Source organism: Pristis pectinata, chromosome 8 (assembly GCF_009764475.1).
Source record: "Pristis pectinata isolate sPriPec2 chromosome 8, sPriPec2.1.pri, whole genome shotgun sequence".
Taxonomy (NCBI): Eukaryota; Metazoa; Chordata; class Chondrichthyes; order Rhinopristiformes; family Pristidae; genus Pristis; species Pristis pectinata.
The window spans coordinates 80632462-80649853 of NC_067412.1; the positions used below are offsets into that span (position 1 = coordinate 80632462).

Sequence of the window (17392 nt, forward strand, 5' to 3'; positions counted from 1 at the left end):
GGAATTTGCAGGAAAAAAAGGAAATAATAAGAAGAGGTCTTAAAATTTTTTTTTTGAAGTTTGTTTCATGTTTCAAACTGGATTTTAAGTTGTTTTACTTGATTTTTTCCCTTATTTTATTCAAAAATGCTAAATTTTGCTCTTTATTTAATTTTTAATAGTGTTTAAATGTTTGTGGATGTTCAAGATGGATATTCTGACAGCTTTGACAACTGGCAAAGCTGAGGTGAGAATTCATCTGTTGTTATAGGGGTCCAGAGGAGCCGTGGCCATCCTCTTCACTCTGCCACATTGTTTGCTGCACTTCAGTGTTGTGGTAGTTTACTCAGGGATGGCCTGACCAAGCAAAATCAGCTTCCTGAACATTTAGAGGTGTGGAGACCACAGGTGGAAGACCTACATCAGTAAAACCTGGCCTGGATACATTTCCGCCATATTATGGAAGATGTTAACCAGCTTAATGTTTCAACCAGTTTTCCCAATCAACAATCTGTCAGTTTTCCATCAACTATAAAGCCATTTAGACTTGCATTTAATCCCCCATATTAGTCCTGGTATAGCTATCTTTCTCTCTTTGTCAATATAACTACTGCTGATTATAATTTATAAGACTTTATTTAATTAGTGTTAAGTAATAGCATATGGAGACACTAAACTGATTCTAGTTAAAGCATGGTGTCATCAATAATTTACAACCAATAATAGGGTTAATCTTCAAGATTTTTGCCTTGATATGTATCATTTTTTCCTGAAGAGAAACAGTATGGATGTGGAAACCTTATGACTCAAAGTTCTGCTGGGGAACTCAGTAGAGGTGACAAACTTAGTTGACAGGTAACCCCATGAATATGATGTATTTGAATTTTCAGAGGGTATTGATAAGGTTCCACTGTTAGATAATAAGGGGGATTGTGGCATATTAGTTTACCGGATTGAAAGCAAAGGAAATAGATGGCCATGATAAATGGAAGAAGCTCAGGCTGAGTAAAGTCACAAATTAAGGTCCATGGGGTTTGTTCTGCAATCATCGTTCTACTCAGTATTTATTGCATTTGCAGCAGAGTATTCCACAAATATATAGATTTTGTTGATGATAATCAGTATATGAGTTTAATAGCATTTGGATGAATCATAAATGGGCAAATAAATATTAGATTTATAAGTATACTTTAATGTATTTTGGAACTGATAATGTTGGTAGAGGGAAACATGGGCACAATTGGAAAGGATTTGATATGATGTAGAACTATTGTTTGGAAAGCCAACCAAATTAAGAATGGATTTCAACTGCAATTGAATACAAGTCAAAACAAACTGTTGGAAACCAGTATGGTTATGTTTCTAGCATAATGAAGATTTCAGACATGAAATATATTGTTGCATTACTTCAAAAAGGAGGGAAGCTTATGATTCCTGCATCTACATAGAACATAAAACAGTACAGCACAGGAATAGGCCCCATGATGTCTGTGCTGACCTTGATGCCAAATTAAACTAATCTCATCTGCCTGCACATGATCCATATCTCTCCATTTTCTGCATGTTCATGTGGCTGTATGAATGCCTATGAATGCCTCTGAAACGTCATCATCGTATCTATTTCTACCAGTGCATCCAACAGTGTGTTCCAGGCACCTACCACTCTGTGTGTGACAAAAAAAAATCTTGCCTCACACATCTCCTTTAAACATTTCCCCTCTCACCTTTAAGCTCTGTCCTGTAGTATATGATGTTTCCACCCTGGGAAAAAGACTCTGACTGTCTACCTTGTCTATGCCTGTAGACTATATGCCTATGTTTATAGACTTCTGTCAGGCCGCCTCTCAGCCTCTGATGCTCCAGAAAAAACAATCTGAGGATGTCTTACCTCTTATAGCTAATACTCTCTCATCCAGGCAACATCCTGGTGAACCACTTCTGCACCCTCTCCAAAGCCTCCACAACCTTCCTGTAATGCAGCGACCAGAACTGCGTATAATACTCCAAATGTGGCCTAACTGAAGTTTTATACTGCTGCATCATGGCTTCCTGACTTGCATACTCCATGCCCCAACCAATGAAGGCAAGTATGCTCGAGTCCTCCTTACCACCCTATCTACTTGTGTTGCCACTTTCAGGGAGCTATGGACTTGCACCCAAGATCCCTCTGTACATCAATGCTCCTAAGGGTCCTGCCACTTACTGTATACTTTCCTCTTACATTTGACCTCCCAAAGTGCACCACCTCACACTTTTCCAGATTAAATATCTCCAACTGATCTATATCCTGCTGTATCCTTTGATAATCTTCTTCACTATCTACAGTTCTATCAATTTTTGTGCCATCTGTAGATTTACTACTCAGCCCATCTATATTTTCATCCAAATCCATTATAAATATTGCAAACAACAGAGGTCCCAGGAATGATCCCATGGAACACCACTGGTCACAGATCTCCTGTCAAAGAAACACCCCTCCGCCACTCGCCTCTGTCTTCTATGATTTTGAATCCAATCTACCAGGTCTGGTTGGACCACAGAACTATTGGGGGGGGGGGGAGAAAAGAACTTACTAGTGGTTTAAATTGGGCTGTGGGTTCAGGATTATAGCACAGGAAGGTGCACAAAAATTGGAACAATTGATTTCCATGATGGAATTGTAATTGTGCTGCAGAACATGGCAGTTCCTGAGTCAAAAGCCTTTATAAGCATTGCATCCTCAGAGATATATAATTGTATGTCTGTAGAGAGTTCGTAATGATGGACAAACAAACTTACAAGGTGCTGCCATTTTCAGAGCTACTTGTGTGAAAATTAAAGTTTCCTGGATCAAATTCTGGAAATTCGACTGGCCACTTTCTGTGCTTCATGGATAACCCATTTCCCAGAAAGGACAGGCATGTCAATTCTGTACTGTTGCTGAGAGAAACTAGACTACATTGATGCAAAGTGCATATTTTGTTGGTCGCTCATACCATAACTTCAAATGTTGTGCTGTCACAGAAGACAATTTTGAGATTTGTCTCTGGACAATAATTTCTTAAAGGGCCTTTTCTAATTGCAACTCACTGAACACTGGATCCTGCAAGGCTTATTTGAGATATTATGTCCTCAAGTAATGATTTTCTATGCATCCCTTCTGGATTTGGACTGAAGGATTCAAAACGATCATAATTTCCTTGCCATGACCTTCTTAAAAGAAGGTTCCAGCTCCTTCTGAGTAGTTGGGCTTCTGCCATGACTAAGAGTTTGCAGTCTGGATATGAAAACAGGACCTTTTGAATGTGGTTTCCTTGGGGTCACTTGAGTCATTACCAACTTGATTATCCATTCAACTAATTGGATGTCCTTTTATAGTTTGACTGTTCAAACCATTTTTGCAAGGGAATGTTTCGGTGTCAATTTTTCCAGATGGTACTGGAGAAAACGGTAGATGGAAATATTTATTTAAAAAATCTGCTAACACAGCATGTTCAGTCAAATCTTGGAAGAGTCTGTCCCAAATATTTCACAATTGATTGAAGCTGTTTCTTGCATGGCTAATAGATTCAAATAAAAAGCTGCAGCTGAGTGATATAATGCAAATGTCAATATTATGAGAATCTCATCCTATACACCAAAGCAAACGTTTCAATTGCTCTTTGGGCTTTTTTTATTCATTACCATCCGATGAGGCAGATTGCAGTTATAAAATGAATTAGCAGATTTGTTCAGTGATGATCACTGGTAACAGTGCCATTGAAATGAGTGGTAAATCAATTTTACAATACTCACATGACCCCTCCAATTTCAGATAGTGAGGAATGTGGTATCATGAGAAATAATCACATTTTAATTTTTCTTCTGCCAATTCTGCAACTCCATCCCTATCCTAAAAATGTTCACTACTCTCTTGTATCTTGCATGAATGTCTTCTCTTCATATGTTTCACTATGCAGCAAGTATCTGATGATTTTGGCCATGGAGGGCATTGAAGCTGAACGTGATAATGTCCTGAGCTGGCCTTTATGTGTGACCCTCTAACTGGGCTCACTGGATAATGATCAAGAGCAGAAACATACTTTTTTTTTATTTGTTCCCTATCCCAGGGGCATTTTGGCCAGCTGTAGATTCCTGACGACACCTCAAAGGTCATTGTGGATTCAAATCTGGCATCCTCAAGGTAGTCTAGTACAGTAATAAACCATGTGAGTCTTTAAATTCTAGGTAATTAGGGAAGCGAACATAATTCCATCCTCTCAATATCTACCTTGCTGATCCCCCTCAGATTACAGTTGCCAGTTACAGTTTGCAAAAATGAAAATGACCCATTTATCCCATCTTGCACAAAATGCTGGAGAATTCAACAGGTCAGGCAGCATCTTTGAAGGGAAATAAACAGTCAGCGTTTCGGGTCGAGACTCTTCATCAGGACTCAGGACTGTTTATTTCCCTCCATAGATGCTGCCTGACCTGCTGATTTCCTCCAGCATTTTGTGTGTGTTGCTCCAGATTCCAGCATCTGCGGAATCTCTTGTGTCTCCATTTATTCCAACTATACATTGGGATATTTTTTACTGTACATTGGGCTCATGTTTTACCCCAACACCATGAGCTCTGACCTTGTGCTGTCTTTCAGAAGAGCTGTCAAACAGGGGCACTGGTGGATAAAGAAGCTGCTCTGAAGAACTGAGGGAGAATATCCTTGGGGTACTGACCAATATTTTTCTTTCAATCACTTTTACTAGAAGTCATAATTTAGCCATTGCAACATTGCAATTGTGCAAGTTTCTTGCGCCCAAATTGGCTGCTGAGTTTCTTCCATTGAAATAATGAAGACATTTGGAATAAGTAGTTAATTGTTTGAAGAGTGATTGAGGAGATATTGATGTAAAAGGTGTTATATATATATATATATATATATGTATATGGAACTGTTTTATTTTTACTGTCTTTACTCTGCATTTGTGTGAAATGATTGTTATCTTGTGGCATTCATTTGATGCATTATTGAAAGAAGTTATGTGCAAGATTTCTATTAATTACAGTTGGGACAGCTAAATGGTTTCATAGGCTTCAGTTGTGTTGCAGACTGTGCTGTGATAGTACAACCTATTCTACCTGCCGAGTTCTGCTTGGGGAACATTCTGTGATTCCTTCAAAGACTAACACTGGAAGGGCTTTCATAATGGTTTTAGACCAACTCGTGTTCCTGTGTTCTGTTCCACATGTTGCTATTGGAACTCCAGAGTTCACATCAGCTATCTTCAGCACAAGTAGTACAACAAAGTCTCTAAATCGCCTACTTGTGGCATTCTCTGAACAGTCGCCCCTGACCCAGATGTTATTATATCATAGGATATGGATAGTAGGATCATTGTTTGATGTAGGAGCAATTTGTGCATAGTCCATCTGACTGAAGTTTCCACATTGATGCCAGTAGCTTGGCAAATATTGTACTCATTACTATACCAGATAAAATATCCTTGATTTACCACAGTGCTTACTGGAATGGAGGGCATCAGATTCTGCAACTGGAGCAATTTTAATGTACAGCTTGGACTGTTTGGAACAGGTTCCGGTTGACGAACTATCCTCTATTTCATATATAGCTGAAGTTAAATGAGAGAATGATTTGTGGTGATGCTATGCCTCTTTTCCTTTAACAAGTCATTCTTAAGCCACTTCCTCTGTCCTCTGCACTCTCAACAATAGTGATTCCTTTTGAGTTTTGTCTTGTAAGTCACTAAATTTGTCTGAGACATTTAGTAGAACTTGTTCTTGCTTCTAACAGCAATAATGATGCTAAGTGCCTGTTGCTGGAAGGCACGTGTTTACAGCATCCATCTTCAATATTCAAATCAGGGTTTGCATGATTGTTTAAGGACTGCACTCAAAATTAATCACCAGTTCAGTCCATGAAACTATATTTTGGAAGTGGGATGCAAGATGCTGCACAGCCTGTTTAACAGTATATAGATAAAGATAAATTTCTGGGCAATTTTGAAGTAGAGATTCACCCAGATCTGCCAGCAGGTAGACACATAGGTGGGCTATTCCTGGACATGGGCTGAAGCACAGCCTTTTCATCCTGACATACCTGCAATATGTTGGTAGACTCCATGGCAACTTCTGCAGATTTCCCAGCTTGCCAGCTGAGTTCTAACCAGGTTGCATCTCGCGCAAGTACATTGATCTTGTTAAAATGAATGGGGAAAAATCTGCTGTAGGGAAATGTATGGTTTAAATCTTTGATTTAATGAAGTTAATTTAAATGTTTAATTGTATGTGTAATTTTTCAGGTTTTTTTCCCAAAGTTTTCAATGAGTCCAAAGCATTTTTGGATGTCACAGACATTCACAAACATTCAGTAATTGTGTTACCTTTGATATTGTGTGGGCCTTGGGGACTGGGGTCCTCACTGGCAGTCAAAGCCTTTCTGTCAGCACAGTTGGCACATTATGCTGAGAAAGGCCATGTGCAATATTGCACTGCCCTGCAGCTTGCTGACAGGCTGGAAGCAGGTCTCTCTGTGCAAGACAGCACTCAGGACTACACTGGAAGAACAGTATGATCCAGGGACGGGCAGCCAGTAATCCTAGAGTGGTGACCTTTCAGTGAGGTACCATGTGATAGATTCTGACTACGTTCAGAACATGGAGTCAGGGAACAGCAGCAGGATAGGTGAAAAACTGGATGTAAAGCAGCAATGGAAATTAAAAGTAGCTACCCTTGTAAGGCAAATATCAAAAAATGGTATTCCACAAGGATCTGTACTGTAACTCTTCTGTTCGATATTTATATATTAAAAAAATTTTGTCTCCAGAATTGAAAATACTTTAACATTATTGGGAATTGGCATTCAGTTGAGGGGTATATTCAGTGGGCTGTGGAAGATTCAGGAAGATATAAATAAACTTGTGGAATAAGTGTGCATTTGACAAATGGACCAATATAGATAGATTGGAGATAATATATTTTGACGAGAAGGATGAGAAAGCTAAATATTCTGTGGGAAATAATGAGGAATAGAGGAATCTGGGGATGCATATGCAGAAATAGGTAAGATACAGGTTAATAACATCATTTAAAATAAAACCCTGGGGCTTATTTCCACTAGAATAAAATCAAAATGCCAAGAAGTTATATTGAACTTTTATTTAAAAACTTGGTTAGACTACTATGCCAAAACTTGCATATATACTAAACTATATTAAAACTTGCCTTGAGTACGATAAATAACTCTGATTCTGTTTTGTAGAAGGTTGCAAGAAGAAGTGGAGAAAGTGCAAAAGAAAACTGAGCAGTTGTACCAACAAGAAATGATTGAACAAACTGAGCCTTTGTTGTTTAGGAAATGGAAGATAGATTGATCTTTATGACACCTATAGGGCTTGACAGGATAGATACAGAGATTGGCCCAAGATGTCCATTTAACAGCCAGCAATTCCACCCATTACTGTTGGCTTTTACCAACTCGGTTGGGGGAAGTTTGAGATTCTTTAGCAAAAACAGAAGTATCAAACTTTTTGTCAGATGATCAGTGCTCTGAGGACAAATGCACTTTGTCTTTGCAATCCCCAGGGAGAAAGACAGGCAGCTCAAAGTTCAACAGATTTTCCAGCTTTTGTGCTGTGAAATCTGCCGCAGCAGGCCATTGAAATCAATAGGAAGGTGTAGTTGTGGACAGAAGCACAAGGAAAAGTTAACTTCCTTTTATTATTATTTAATTGAATTAATTTTAATGTGTCTAATTGTTTCCTAATTATTTTGATTTTTTTTTTGTTTGTTATTTTTATAAGTGAGTGTCTGAGATATTAAATCATACTGATAGCTTTGACAGCCGGTAAAGCTGAGGGTGGAGTCTCACCAGCTCTTCTTCCATTTCAGGTGATTGGGCCTGTCACTTATGATTGGAAATTCCAATCAGCTGGTGGCCAGCTTCCTTTGGGGAAAATTATGCTCAGGAATCTGCTCCAGGTAAAAACAGGCTTCGTGGGTAGGTGAGCAGAAAGCTTGAATGGTTCCCTATCAGTGGAAGATCTGAAGCTTACACTTGAGGGTTAAATCAGAATTAGAAATAAAGACAGTTGTCATCAAATCTAATTAAAACAAAATCTTTGCCCAGGGAGCGGATGAAATGTGGAGCTCAGTACCACAAGGAGTAGTGGAGATGAACAGGATAAATGCTTGTTGTTGGAGAAACACTGAAGGGAGGGAGGTATGTTAATGGACTTAGATGAATAAGGTTATGAGGAGACGTGGAGCTTCAACAGGAGTGTGGAACCTTTTAGACCTGTTGGCCAGTTTCTGTGATGTAAATACTTTATAAGTGAGTTCTCACTGTTATGATTCATCTCTTCCTTTCCCATACTATAGTTTATCTGCAGGACTACTCTTAATTGGTATCAGCCTGGCTGATGAGTTGTATTGGGATGGCTAACTGGTGCTGACAGCTGAGCAATCTCTGGAAATGAGGCCAGATGCTCAATTATTTAATGAGCCTTGGAACATTATTATTGGTTCAGCAGTACACCCACAGTACAGTTTCTCACTGAATGTGGTATGATAAATATATCTCCCTCCTCCTGTCCTGCTGCTAACTTGACTTTGCTTTATCTGCAAGGAGAACAACAGTTTTTGTGGAATAAGTGGATGTCCTGCACTTTCTTTTTCTTGGTAGCAGCATCACATTAAGTTGCTGAGTAGATCACTTGAATATAAAGTACCATGTGACTGGATTTTTGTGAATGCTGACTAAGTACATTGGAACTGTCAGCAGCAGCATGAATGATAATACACGTTCCACCTTTTTCTCACGAATTGTTCTATATTCTACTACTACTTAACAATTACCATTACATTGTTTGTGTTGTATTTCATGAAGTTCATGGGATCAACTTGGGTCAATTATAGCAAGCTACTGCTTAAAGTACATGTGGCACTTGGAGCCCAACTTTATCAAAACTGGTTTTGAATGTTTCTGGCAGCTTCTATACAGTGCTCCTTAGGCTTATTCATGACCAGCTTTATTTCTTTGCTTTGTATTCTTTGCTAAGTTTCACTCCATAGTTGGATTGGTGGACTGTGTACTATTCATATTAGTTGAACATAACTAGTTCAACAATGCTATTATGGGCTGGTAATTAAGAATTACACAGTTACATAAGCAACTTAATCCACCGTAATGAATTTAAATGTACACAAAATATTTTGTTATATTATCATGAAAAAAATGAACAAAACAATAAAAGTAAAAGGTCACATCTGCCAATTTGCTGCTCAGGTTTATATATTTTGAATGGTTTTGTTTGTTTTAGGACTGAGGTCACTCATTCATTGATAGGATTGGAGATCTGCCCAAGAAAGCAAGGGGTAGCAATGACCTTTTAAGTGGTAGTTGATGGGAGGGTAGGTGAATGAGTTGACTTGATTTTGCTAAAAATAGTCTATACATACTGCCAGTTATTGAAAACTAAGTGCTGCCATTGCCAAAATGACACTTTGTAGGCAAAATACTCCAAAGTTGCTTTGTTCATCTGCTTGTTTTGGGAAATATTGGGATTCACCAAGTCTGGGAATTTTTAAGACAAGGAAAGTCCTAACATTATGCATTACAGTAACAAAAAAAAATACCATAAATTTAATGGGCTTCTCTTGAGCTTCTGCTGCAATTCCTACAGAGATCAGAAGAACCATTGGATAAACGTCATCAAAGGCCAGAAAAGAACATTTTTGTTTCTATTCCTCAAAGAGATGATCCACACACCTTCACAAAAGTTGTTCACAGAAGAGGCTAGAAAACTACAGGAACATTTTTCACTCTGTACTTTGAAAATTCCAGCTATAGTATTATAATGTATTGGCAATCTAAAGGTGTCAAGATTTTAAGTTACTTTGTGTGCAGTCTTTCCATTACTGACATCAGGAAGACCATCTGCACCTCAAATTCTTTCCAGTCATATTGTTTTTAAATATGATTATGCAGGAAATCACTCCTACTGTATAGAAATGCCAATGCATGAATTGCAGCTGTTCCCAGGCCTGAAAGAGGAGCAGTTTAGACACAGTTCCAATACCTGAATATATTCCACAAAGAAGAAATGTTGAACAACAAAAGTATTCAGTTTAGTATACAACTGTAAATGAGATGAAGCCAATGGATGATTTGAATGTACTTTACAGTCCAGCAATATTCCGCGGGCAGAAGCATACTTCTGCTTGGGCCTATTTCATTATTTGTCACATTTTTGGATAGTATCATATTCAGCAGTGTTTTATTTTCCACTCAGATATTGATGTAACTGGCGTTGTTCAATTTAACAGTGACGAGTGGGAAAAGTGACAATTTATTAACCCAGAAAATTGTGCAGATTGAATTTCATTATCCAACTGAGTATATGGTAGTTACTCTATACTCATTAAAGGAAGTGCAGTGAAACATTTAGTGCACGGAATGGGGTTGTGGTGGGGGGTGGTGTGGATGTGGGAGGTAGGTTTAAGTCTCTAACTCAAAGGTTTCTGTCCTTGGTTTCTTTTAAATGCCATCTCAAAGGCTGGTGCAGTGCACTGTACTATGGCCCAAATAGTCCATTGAAATAGTTTTTCATAATCAATGTTTCTGAAGTTATGTTTTTTTTTGAGGGAGACTGCACCTTGCAAGCTATGGTTTGGACATTTAATCTTCACAGCATTGTGCAGAGTTCTGAGCAGTAGTATTGTTCCTGTCAGCAATATGATGGAAAGGTCACAAAAAAAATCCTTTGTGGACAAGGAGTATTCAGTAGCTCATTCAAAGGTCACTGAATTCTGTATCCAAAGAATCTTATCCATTGTGCTGAGACCAGCACCCTGAGATTGATTGGCAAGCTTTTCACATAGACCTTTAGCAAAGGAAGATATTGTACAAAAATATGAACTGCTGCAGTTTTCTGCCACCCGTTTGTTTTAGAGTATTCCAGTGGTATTTCAATAGAATTCTATAAATATTTTGTGCATTGTCTTTTGTTATACAAAGGACGAATGATGGCCTGAGTACAGCTTCTTTCAGTATGCAAATCATAATCCGTGATTTCAAATGTGATTATTTCTGGTCACAACTGAGACAGGAGTTTGAAGTGAGGAAACCAACGCCAGATTTTTAGCAATCTTATATAATCAAGTGCATCAATGATAATAGACTAAAGTAGAAATGCTATGGAATGTCTTGCAATGCCTTGTCAGCACACTGCTATTCAACCTTCATGTGCAGATTGCACTGCTGTCAGAGACAGACTGATTTAAAATATGGCTAGTGTGAGCTCAAACTCTCAATGATGTAAGGCCAAATTGTCATGCAGCAAATCCACTTCCTGGACTCGTGGCCCGTATTCCATCTCCACCTGCACTGTTCCTGGATATGGAGAACTACGTGAATCCTCATGAGTTGAAGCGGGCTCCAAGTTGACACCCCAATGGGTACAGTGGTGCTACAGCAGTTAAGTTACTGGCTTAGTAACCCTGAGGCCTGAATTAACAATCCAGGGACTCTAGTTCAAAACCTGTAATGGCAGCTATGGCATCTAAATATGGTTAACAATCCAGAATTTGGAAAAGCAACAACCAGTTTTAGTAATAATGACCACAAAAGTTAGTATTCATAAAAGTCCCTCTGGTTCACTAATGCTCTTCAGTGGAGGAAATCTGCCATCTTTACCTCTTGGCCTATATATGACCACCCTGTGTAGTTGATTTTTAAATGTCCCTCAGTTGGAGGTAATTTGCCACCAACTTAATTAGAAATTAGGGATGAGCAATAAATGCTGGCCTTGCCAGTGATGCATAAATCCCAAAAAATGATTACTTATTGAAACAAAACTTTTCCCACAGGTTGTACCACACTCCTACACCATCTCCCACTGAGAGCAAAGTGCAACCAGACCACTTCCTCGGAGTCCTTCACCTTGGACACAATGGCACATCTGACTTCCAGGATGTTTGGGGCATTTGTTTGACTGTGAATGTGACACAAATGTCTGAAAGCTGGAATTCCTTTTAAAGCCATCGGCTACCAGATGGCACATTTAAAAAAAACGATGTGTTTATTTTGAACAGATTGACCAGCACACATGAGGGAAATAGTCAATGTTTCAAATCAATTTGTCTGAGAAGGTCAGGTGCAATCCAACCCTACTCCTGATGGAGCATCAACTACATGAAATGTTAACCTTGATTTTCTCTCTCCATAAATGCTGCCTGACCTGCTGAATACTTCCATTAGTTTCATTTCCTCTTTCATTTTTAGATTATTCACTCTACCTTGCCTTTGTTTTTGTCTTTCTTTGCACATCTTTTTCACAGTCCCACGGGGGATATTCACGAATGGTCTTGGCATGCACAAGTGGTCCTTTGAAGGACTGTGTAAATAATTAAATACGTTGTGGTAACCAGCAAGGACATATATTAGAGTTCAGAGGAAATTTCCAGAGCTTACAAAATTCTTGCAGGGTTTGACAGGCTAGATGCAGGGAGAACGCGTCTCCTGGATGAGAAGTCTGGGACGGGGGGATTGGGCGGAGGTCACAGTCTCAGAATGAGGGTCAGGCATTTAGGACTGCAATGAGGAGAAATTTCTTCATGCTGAGGTTTGTGAATGCTCTACCCTGAGGGCTGTGGAGGCTCAGTCACTGAGTTAATTCAAAACAGAGATTGATGGAATTCTGGATATTGAGGGAATCAACAAATCTAGGGATGGTGCAGGAAAATGGCACTGAGATAGAAGATCAGCCATGATCTTAATAAATGGCACAGCAGGCTTGAAGGACCAAATGGTCTATTTCTACTCCTATTTTTTATGTTTGCATGTTCTTAGAATACATGCAGAGCTAGCTAAACTGCTTTGAAAGAGTGAGTTGATGTACTTGAACTGCGCTATCAGTCTGAAATGTACTTCCGGATATTTTGAACAGAACTTCACTCAATTTTGGAGTTGGAATCCACATGGCATGCAATAATATAATAACAATAATAATAATCAAATAGTGAGAAGGACTTGCTCTCAAAGGGGTTCTCACAGAACTTGGACTTCTTGATTCTATGGTAATATTTTCTAATCCTTAAACTATTTTACACTGCACAATATTAGTGATATCCTGAAGCATCCCTCATAACTCTGTGCTAATTGTGTGACAGTACTCTCTGGATTAATAAATGGACAAGCTCATGTGCAAGATGAAACAACTCTTTTGCAGTAACAGGCACCCACATCTTCATGAGTGTAGAAGAAAATAAAGATGTTATTAGATTGTATTTTGCATCAAATAGAAATCTTTTTTCTTTGTCAAACCAGACAGTGCTCTTGATTATATGGTGGGAAATGGTAATTATTCATTTAAAAAAGTACTAATAGAACAATGAGGGACCAATTTTCAAAGATTAAAATAGTGAATAGCAAGATTTTTCTGATGAAGGGCCAGGCATTGTGCTCTGTTGTCATTATGAATACAAGTGACTGCTGGATTCTTATCCAAATGTGTTACTGAAGAATAAATCTTGCAGCACTGACACAAACTACTTCTGTTCAAAGAAAGTGGAGTTGTTTATGAACTCAAAGCACAGATAGATCTATGTTGGATGTATGGTAAATATCAGAGTGTTTCTCCCCTTCATTGTCCACTTACATTACTCTTAAATTTAATCTAAAAGTCATTTAAGTCCCTTTTTTGTTACATTACAATCAGTGCCTCACACTGAAGATGAATTAAATTGAGAATTAAAGACTAATCTACAAAAGAAACTTGAGAGAAAATGTAATAAGGAGGAAAAATGAATTTTGCAAAATTAAGGGTACTAAAAATGTTGATGGAAATTAAAATGGAAAAGGAATCTGTCTAATAATGATGAAATATATCTTTGAATTCTAACAGCAGACACAGATGAAATCCCAGAGTGTATACCCATGACAATCTTTCAAACAACCTTGGACATAAGGGATCATAGCTGAGCACAGATGTTCAACAATGAAGACAGAGCAAAAATTTGGCAGCTTTGAAGGACCACAATGCAGATGAAAATTTACATGTAAAATGCTGCAGATACTGGAGCTATGAAATGAAAATTGGAAATGCTATAAATACAGTGGGCCAGGAAGCATTTGTAGAAAGCAAAATAGTTAATTTATCAGATCAATGAGAATCAAATTTATTTTCACATGGAAATGTGCCAGTCCATCAAAAATAATCACCAACTATGAGCTCAACAAACTTAATAGAGTTTTTAGGTATGTATTGATACTCGAAGTATGGCAGATCTGTAGATGGATTTTCAAAAGGTGTTTAATTGGAGACTTCCTGAGTAAATAAAGGCACAGAGGGCTAGAAATCAATGGTGCTCAATTTTTGGGTCATAAGTAAATGCCCAACCCTCTGAGCAGAGAGGAAGCACACAATTATTAAATACTGAAAGTACATCACTTGCTATTATCAATAATAACTAGAAACTGTGCAACCAGACCCCACACCTGATTCAGATTTTGAGCACAATGTATATAGAAACAAAGAGCAGAAGTTCAATCATCAGCATTTGCTCTAACTATCCATTTACAGGATCAACCATCTATTGTATTTCAGTGGAAGTGAATTTTAGAAGGGGAATGCAAAGCATGATGGTTAGTGGATATTGTGTTCTCATATGTGGCAAAGGACAAGATTCTTTCCAAGGTGTCAAATACTTCTTTGAGTACTCCAGTGCATGACTGGTCCTGAATCCAGCTAGAGTTCTACCAACTTCATTTGGGAAAGGCAACTCCACATATATCCTGGCATTGGAACTTAAAGGAACTACTAAGGGCCACAATTGAAAATGTTGCCTTACTTTCAAACATAGCCAGCCATGGTGCTATCCCATCCTTCCTACGTCTCCACTATGATTGCTATATCAACAGCTCCCTCACAAATTCAATCACTCCAGAACCCCACATATGTGACATACACACCTTCCTGATTATACACTCGACTTGTTATGTCTCCTGAACTGGCCATCAATCCGACCTGATCTTGGCCAACTTTGATTATCCCCTTCAAATCATCTTGACTTTCTAGTCAAAGACTCATCCGACAACTGCTACATGGAATACAACTGCACAATATTCTAAGTTCCTTCATTTGTAAGTTGTCTCAGGATTTTCAGTACATGTGCACTGCTATAATTTGGATGATAACTGATTGCATACCAAATAATTTTTGGGCATAGAATCATGGGGACTGATCACCATAGCAGCACAAAGCTGGTTTCTACACTACAGTGTTGAAGGAAATGAGGTAGTATCAAAAGGAAGTTGGTTGAAGAGTAGTGATTGATGGTTATTATCAGACTGGAGCAAGATCAGCAGTTCTGAGCACAGGGCATATTGGGATTGTTGCATCTCCATATATGAAGGTGATTTGGTCTTGTGAAAGTCTGCAAATTATATAAATATGGAGAATATGGTATTCTACAAAGATAAATGTAAGTGGCTTCAGGACGGAAGGAATGGTTTAAATCATATTAGTTTTCTTATTGAATGGTTAACAGCACAGTAACATCACAGGCTGACATTTGAGGTCCTTCCGTAAGTGAGCAGGTATATCAGATATTGTCGAAGATAAAAGGGACTGCAGATGTTAGAATCTGGAACAGAAAAAAGAACACTGGAAGAAATCAACATCTGGGGTGGCAAAAGGTGTCAGTCAATGTTTCTGGTCAAAACCCTACATCAGTGTCTCAACCTGAACTTGCTGCTTGACCCACAGACTTCTTCAGCTTTCTGTTTTTTTGTGTCAGGTATTGTTGATAGTTGGCATGAGTTTGATGGGCCAAAGAGCCTGTTTCTGTGATACCTCTCTATGACTCTATCATAGTTTTCCAGAGAAATGTAAGCAAATAGCCTTTGGAGGAAGAATTAGGAGAGAGCAAAAGAATGCAATGATTGAACTTTAAAGAGCACAGGAGAGGAGAAAAACCTGGAAGTGAAGATGTGCAGAAATGCAAAAAGGATGTTACTAAGCAACAAATAAAATCAGGTGAGATCAGGAATTTTGTAAATAGGAATATATTATAAATCTGAGGAAAGCAGGCACAAATTGCAGAACTTTTTTGCAAGGCAATTTTTATAACACTGACTACAGTGGAGCCTCAATTTCAAGAAGGGCATTAAGAGCAGAAATTGTAAAAGAGATTTACAAACATTAATGTGATGATGAGAAGCTTTAGATACAAGTGGAGACTACAAAAACTGGGCTTACTTTCATTACAATTGAAGGTGAAGAGGAGATATGATAAGGGTGTTGAAAATTATGAGAGGCTTATCAGAGCAAATGAGAATAGGAAATAATGTCCTCTAACCAGTGAGCTTATAATTAGAAGCTTTAAATTTAAGATCATCAGCAGAACAGAGGGAGATGCTAAGAGATTTTTTTTTTCCCACATACTGTTGTTAAAGCGTGAAATTCCCACCTGGATCAGAAATAGCTTTTAAAGAGGAAAGAGAGAACTGTTTGAAAAATAACCATTTAAGTGGTTTTTGCCAGAAGGCAGAAAAAGGAACTAAGTGACCTGATCTTTCAGAGAACCTGTGTAAGCATTTTGGGCTGAAGGCCTTTTCCTGTGCTGTCAAATTCTGTGATTTATTATAGTTTTAATAGTAAATCTGTAACGTAGATAGGATAAACTAAATGTCATGAGATAATGTTAAAGTTCTTCTTTCCCTGTTTACCCATGTGCACTTTTTTGAAAATTCAGACATCGAGAAATTATATATTTACAAATTTTCTATTTATCTTTATAGGTCATTCTCGATTAAGCATCTTGGCCTCCCTGTTTTAATGTCTGTGTGCCAGCTATACAAGGAATGGATCAGATGGATTGTAAACCTTACCAGCCACTGCCCAAAGTTCGGTGCGAGATGGAATTAGCATACACGAGTTCTTCAGATGAAAGTGAAGATGGAAGAAGCCCCCACAAATCTCTTGACTCCAGAGAAACACTTCATGAATACAGTAATGAGCTGAGGATGAATTACAACTGTCATAAGAAAGATATCATGCAAACAGTTGAAGAATCCAGACAAGGTATGTGCATGTGCTTTGTGTGTGCATTAAATATTAAATGTATATTTAGATATATAATGCACGCATCTTAAGTCAAGCCTGTCAAATGAAATGAGCAAGCTGAAAATGTGCCATTAAATAAGACAAGCAGGAAATGAGCCTAATTTCTTTCTCCATTTCTTTAGGCTGACAACTTAATAATTCATAGTTTGAAGGAACTTTACTCTGGAATTTCCATTTTTAAAATTATTTTTTTCGTGCATTTTCATTCAGATTGAATAGAAAGGTAACTGCAATTCATGAATTAGTCTAGCTTTTAAAAGTAGTGTTCAACAAAACTATTAATATGCTACAGTAACTTTGACAGTAAT

At 38.1% G+C, this 17392-nt stretch overlaps 1 protein-coding gene across 8 annotated transcripts in view; it reads left to right on the forward strand.

The window, feature by feature from the left end:
• Positions 1 to 17392, forward strand: part of tenm1 (teneurin transmembrane protein 1) — a 1611625-nt gene that overhangs the window by 1024438 nt on the left and 569795 nt on the right. For all 8 annotated transcript variants that reach the window (XM_052021038.1, XM_052021037.1, XM_052021042.1 and 5 more), the window contains one exon: positions 16760 to 17042. In XM_052021038.1, the coding sequence (XP_051876998.1) occupies positions 16823 to 17042 (220 nt within the window). In that variant the 5' untranslated portion in view covers positions 16760 to 16822. The remainder of the gene's footprint in view (positions 1 to 16759; positions 17043 to 17392) is intronic.